Source organism: Perca fluviatilis, chromosome 5 (assembly GCF_010015445.1).
Source record: "Perca fluviatilis chromosome 5, GENO_Pfluv_1.0, whole genome shotgun sequence".
NCBI lineage: Eukaryota > Metazoa > Chordata > Actinopteri > Perciformes > Percidae > Perca > Perca fluviatilis.
In genome coordinates this window covers 11,579,782-11,586,607 of record NC_053116.1, presented here as the reverse complement: position 1 = coordinate 11,586,607, position 6,826 = coordinate 11,579,782, and the positions used below count along the sequence as shown (strand labels likewise).

Sequence of the window (6,826 nt, the reverse complement as noted above, 5' to 3'; positions counted from 1 at the left end):
TTGTTGTAGCTTGGGAAAATACTTAAAAGCTGTGTTTGGCCACAAACCGTGAACCAATTTTTTCCCCCCATTGACATATATAAAAGGTTTTTCCTAGGATGGTAGGATGGTAGGATGGCGGAAGCATGGGGAAGGCATTACCTGTCCTACTTTACCTCTGATTGGCTAGTACTCATTGCCTGCTCTGGTTGGGTTGGTTAGATTTAGGCAAGAGGAGTGGGACTGGTTAGAGTCAAGATAAGAATCTAGGTAAGCCAATCAGAGTAGGACGGGACATGCCTTCGCCATCCTGGGAAATACCATTGACATATATGGAAATACTCGCAAACCGTGAGATACAGTTGGAACTTCCATTTCAGATTATATTTGCTCTGTTGTCTAATTACTAATAATAATCATATTAATAATTATATATATATATATATATATATATATATATATATATATATATATATATATATATATATATATATATATATCTCTATAAAGAAAAAAAGAAAAAATTCAATGTCCTGTTTGTGGTAGACTCTACCACAAACAGGACATTGAATATTTTTTTCTTTTAAAAAGAAAAAAATACTGATCTTGATATCGCGAGAATCCAGTTGTGCATGGTAACTCCAACACAGTGGGAGGCAGCATTTCATTGCAGGGCCGTTTGGCTACAGCCGCATAGAAGAAAGGAACAGTTTGTCCCACCGGCGTTTTATTTAGCCGCAGAAGGTCGTTCGCAGCTGGACGGTATTTCACAATACTTAAAACCCAAACTAATTTAAATTCATAGCAAGTTTGTGGCTCGAAACTTGGGGTAATGTGAGTATTGCTTAAAACAAATAGAGGAACGCGGCTGTAAGTCGCGTTTGGTCCATGGATGTTATGAAACCTTGCTAGCTATTGCTACGCTAGCAGCTGACAGCTCTAGCTAAAGGCGACAGGAGACGCTGTTGAATTGACGGTAGTCAACTAGCCAGCGAATGCTAGCTACTCTGAGCAGTTAGAGTTAGCTACTAACGCTACGTGTGAATTATTATTATTATTATACCCGTACTAAAGTAGGGTGTTTGGTCTGGAACATTGAAGCCCGGTCTAGTTGGACCAGACCCCGGGCTCAGCTTTTCCGACCCAGGATCTCCCTTCCTTGAACTGAGTGGCTGGTTTGATGGCAGCCACGGCCGGTGCCCGGCGGTTACCCATGGGTGTGCGGACGTTTAGTGACTTTCTCCAGATTGCCACTGTGGGCACCCCTCGCTCGTGTCGTGCAGCGGTGCCCAGAGGATGCCTGCGACAAAACATCAGGTCAGTCTGTCATGGAAACAGTGGAGTCTATTATTATTATAATGACCGACACAAAGCGAGTCCTCCAATACAGAGTCACTGCCACTGTGTCTCCTTTGGATCGAATGCTAAAGGGTGGGAAGGTGACAAGCTGTACATCAGAGTAGTTTGTTTTTATCTCTAAAGTGTGACGTTTCTCAATAACGTTGATCCCCTGGTAGCTAGTGTCACAGTCTAGATTTGATTGACAATGAATACGTATTCAAGTGGCAGACACCTGCACCTCAGGGATGGACCAATATGCTACTAAATCCAGCTAGCAATATCCAGAATTTTCTCCCCAATATTGAAGTACAGATGCTTCTCGGACATGGTTATCACAAAAAGGTTTATTGTTTTCCCTAAATAAACAGACCACAACAGCTTCATTCATTTTAATTTGACAAATGCAATACTGACATGTAAGTTTCTACTAAAATCAAAAAAATTTCAAAATCAGCCTGTCATAAGGAAAGGAATAACTAATTAATGTTGGATAAATCCAGTATTGCTTGTTAAAACCTATATCAGCTAATATAGATAGCATACGGCTGTATTGAGTGCATCCCCAGTCAGGGGTGTGCTATATCATATCATTCATGATCATATTATTAGTATAGTTATTGATGAGATGACAGCCAGCGCACACACTCTGTACATACAGCAGCAACAACCATTGCTGAAAGGCTCCAAAAGGGTTATGTGCAAGGGGTTTGGATATCAAAAAGTGAGGTAACCATGACAACATGTAAGCATTGTAAATAGATGATGAGAGCTAAAGAGGGTAACACAACACAAACCATGTCCATATTACCAAGCTATATTTCACAGATTATAAAGGGAGCCAGAAATCGAGTGAGGAGGACAGCTTATTTGGAGCCTAAACAGACTTTATCTAAAGCAGCAATTAATAATAAAGTATTTTTCATGATTTTATCACATCATCATATTGATAAATATTGTTATTGCAACACTACCCTGCATTATCAGCCATCCCTATCTCCAGTAAGTAATTATAGATTTTTCAAAACACGTGTTAGCGATTAGTCATAACACAGATTCTACAGGTTACCTACTGGAAAACACACTGTTATGTTGTTCGACAGTTCTGAGTAGGGTAGACATGGGCCAGTTACCGTTTTCAAGGTATACCATGGTTTGAAAAAGTCACGGTTTCAAAACCACCAACGTTTTCTGTCACACCGTCCCTAAGGTATGAGCTGTTTTTTATGAGTGGACATAAGGACAGAACGTGCAGTCTAGAAATCCCTCTCCCTACCAGTGTGCAGTGTGTTTCAAAATAAAATACATTGTGTTCAATGGGGGGGGAAAAACGTTTAACTCAAGAAAATACCAGCACAGTCACACAATACAACACAACACAACACAGAGACCTTCCAATACCTCCTGGGCTAGTGTATTATGTGTACTCATTGACTTTACTATCTGGAAACTGGAATGTTGTGGACTGTGACTGTGGCAGGTTGCACTCTTTCCAGAATGTGGCTTACAGGCTTACATTTCCTCTTACCTTTTAGACACTTGTCGTCATGTGGCATTTTGATGACAAGAACTCCCAGAGTGCTTTGCCTTCAAGACTGGGACACAATGACAGCTGTTCCCCAAAGCAGAAACTTCATCAGTTTCACCAACAAAAGGAAGGAGTACTCCGAGCGTAGGATACTTGGGTAATTTTCCATTATGAACTAATAATAACTTATTTTTAAGTGTTTTTTTTAATTTTAATTATTATTATTTTAACCTTTCACTGCTTTTTGTCATAGCTTTTCGATGCAGGAAATGTATGATGTGGTGGCCAATGTTGACGACTACAAGCACTTTGTGCCCTGGTGTAAGAAGTCGCAGACCATCGTGAAAAGAGCAGGCCATTCCAAAGCCCAACTTGAAGTGGGATTCCCTCCAGTGGTCGAGAGATACACATCTATGATCTCTAGTGTTCGGCCTCATCTAGTCAAAGTAAGTGCCAGTAGCTTCACTGAGTCTGTCGGTTCTGTGAATGACGATACATCTGACGTTTAACGTAGAATCTATGGATGGCAGGTGTATGTTGATATTGCTGCAATGGGAATAACCTGAAAGTTTAGCATACTGAAACACCCGACACAATTTTTAGTTGCAGCGAATAATGTTTGTCATGTCAACAAGCACCCATTGCTCAAAATTTGTGATTTCTGATCACGGAGTTTTTCATTTGGGTTTGTTTTTGTTTGTGTTTGTAGGCAGTGTGTACGGATGGAAAGCTGTTCAATCACCTGGAGACAATATGGCGCTTTAGTCCTGGCATTCCTGGTTACCCTCGCACCTGCACGGTAGACTTTTCTGTAAGTAGCCTGTCGCTTACTTCTTCTTGTGGTGAAAACTGAAATAGTTAAAGACAAAACCTTGTCACTTTTGGACCGAGCCAGGCTAGCTGTCTCTTTTTGATTCTGATCTTCTCATCTAACCCGTAACAAGAAAGCAAATAAGCATATCATAGTTAAACTATTGCTATTGAAACTATTGAATTCCCCTTCTATTGTTGCCGTATTTTATGACTCGTCTACTCTCTATGGTATATACTAAAGAGATCATTATCTTTGTATCTTTAACAGATATCCTTTGAGTTCCGCTCTTTGCTGCACTCCCAGTTAGCCACCATGTTCTTCGATGAGGTTGTAAAGCAGAATGTCGCTGCGTTTGAGCGGCGAGCCAGTAAGCTCTACGGCCCAGAGACTCGTATCCCACGAGAGCTGATGTTTCACGAGGTGCATCAGACGTGATCTCGGTAGCTGTACGTTCTCATCTGGCCTTAAACCATAACAACCTTTTATTCCCTTTATCCACGCCAACCTGCATGATGCTGCTCAGTCGCCCATCACTTTGAGTCTCCACATAGATATCATGGCTCCTGTAGACGTTAGACATCCAACTCTTGGACTTCTTGCCTCAACAAATTCTTGCTTATCTCCTCCTTGTGTAAAGTCTGTCCACTTTCTGTCTACCTCCACTTACGGGATCCTCGTTTAGCAAAAGGAACCCACCATTGCTCTCGTTCCATGGCAGTTACGAGCTGTATTTATGTAAACCAAACAGTAAATCCTTGCAACATCATGTTACTAATGGCAGAGAGTTGACTATTATTTTAAACAAACACCACTGTGACACTGACCAAAACATTTATTTATTTTTTTTTTTTTTAGAAAAAGGCACAGACTTTCTTTCAACAGGGATCAAGTCTTACAGTTCACTGTGAACTCAAGGTTATGTGCCGCACTGACACGTTATCAAGTCAAAGTGTGTCTAGTTTTAAATTAACTGAAGCACCTGGATAAGCTGCTTTTACTTTATTAGGAAAGCATACTCTTTGCCTTTTACCTTTTACATTTATATCAAATTTAAGTTTTAATTATATTGTTTATAGTAGGTAACCTGGTGCAAAATGATAATTAGTTTAATCCTTTTTGATGTATTCATCAGTGGCCATTTGCAAATTTCTACTGTTTTATTTGGGTTCACATTAAATGTGCCATGTTTGGGACGTGGAGTGTTTTCACTATATGTTGTGACAATAGCATAGAAGTGCAACATTTTGCATAAGGGAAAAAAAAAGGTCATTTCTTCATTAGTTAGCTGTGCCCTCAATTCACCTTTGAGGTTTGGGAACTTTGGTTTGAATTTGTTGTGCTGTGAGAATTGAGTTTTTGGACATTGAGAATTTTAATATGACCTTATTTTAAAGCCCAGCACTAATATCAGTCAAGTGATTAACAGAGGTGATCTTAACTTTGCACAAACAAAGAGCACCTGACAGGCTAGAGAGTACTGTGAAATACCGTACATGGGATTAACAAAAATGTCACTGATCATATAGGAGAACTACAACTTTATATTTGATAAATATCTAGTTTTCAGACGATCACTGAATGATCTGCTTTAAATCATGGAATCACAGTTATAGAATCCGCTTGATTACTGCAGTGATAACAAGAACTTTGTAGTACATGCTGTAAAAGTTCCCCATCTCTACTTTTTGTATTTTACAGTCCATCTTCTAATGGTCATCAGGAGGATGTTACTTCTCTGTCATGTACAGTGGTGGTATAAAATATACTGGTGGGCTGTAGAATAAAATATTATCAATCATTAATCATTGTCTATGGGTTTAATGCTTACTTTTTTAGGAAGGTGTAGCTTGTACTTGTATTGGTCATGATGCATGGATGTAACTAACGGAGGCAAAATAGTGTTTACGTGTTGCGTTGTTTGTGCATGACTACATTTAGATGGGATTTATGTTTCATATATCAGTAGCCCGTGACATTATTCCATGACAAAGGGCTCATAAAGTTCATTGATTGTATTTGCCATATAGAGCTGACGGTGTTGAAGTTGTGAAAGGTCAAGTATCAAGAATGTGTGTGACCGTCCTAATAGGCACTTCATTATATCCACATGCTCCAAGCTGGATTTTGGCTTCAAAGTTAATGTGGTTCATTTTCTCTGTTGGTTAGGTGTAGGGGTGCACCGATCCGATATTAAGATCGGACATCGGTCCCGATGTTGACAGAATAGCTGGATTGGGACTTTTTTTTTTTCCCTGTCGCACGCGAGTCGCATGCTGGAAGAGTTGAGTGTACAAATAAATAAGAATTCAATACATTACATCTACGTTGTTTTGTCTTAGTTAGGAAAGTAATGTTTAGTTAGGAAAGTCTGGTGCCTTTAGTCTCTTCCACATGGTGGAAGGAAGGTATACAGTGTATTATTAATTCAACAACGATATCAGATCGGTATCGGGTATCGACAGACAAAGCCCAGGCATCGGTATCGGGACTGAAAAAGTCGGATCGGTGCATCCCTAGTTAGGTGATTAGAAATGAAGGGTTAGTTAATCATCACTGCATGAAAACTGTTTGTTAAATCGAAAACGGTCTGCGGTTCACGATTGTAAAATGCAATGTATGGAGTTATTTCTTAAATGATTAATAAACAGTAGATCAAGTCTACTTTTAGACTATATTGGAATTGGATTTAGGCGTTCACATTGTCACAATATTGCATCATAAGAATGAATCTTTACCACCAATGTTTATTTTTTGCTAGAGATGTTTTATTTTCACTTTGTTGCATACACATTTAATTTGAAGTTGTATTATTGTAGGTGCCAATACTCAAAGATTAAATCCAAAACATAGAAAAATTATTTTGGAATTAGAAATATATAGAGTATTATGTGATCAATTCAGCCCTCTATCATCCCCACAGTATGTTTCAACATGAACTGTCAAACTGCAGGTGTGTGAACAGTGGTATCCCAGTGTGTACTGACTAAAAGGATGGAGACTTGTTACCATCACTGGCTGAAGAGTTGCTACAATACATTGCCAACATTTTGCAGTCCTTTCATGTTTTCTGTTGCAAGCTAAAATGTATCTTTGTAAATAATGTGTGTATTTCAGAGCTTTATTTAAATAAATAAAAAAGTAGGGTGTAATTTGTTTCTTAGTGTGCA

General features: G+C 39.1%; 1 protein-coding gene across 1 annotated transcript; it reads left to right on the top strand.

Annotated features, from left to right (window-relative positions):
* The first annotated feature begins 637 nt into the window (after nt 1-637).
* Nucleotides 638-6,315, top strand: si:dkey-190g6.2 (coenzyme Q-binding protein COQ10 homolog A, mitochondrial). Its single transcript, XM_039799512.1, has 5 exons — nt 638-1,296; nt 2,853-3,002; nt 3,099-3,291; nt 3,555-3,656; nt 3,927-6,315. Exons 1-5 carry the CDS (start codon nt 1,160-1,162, stop codon nt 4,092-4,094), a joined length of 750 nt encoding a protein of 249 aa, XP_039655446.1. The 5' UTR covers nt 638-1,159; the 3' UTR covers nt 4,095-6,315.
* Nucleotides 6,316-6,826: the final 511 nt, after the last annotated feature.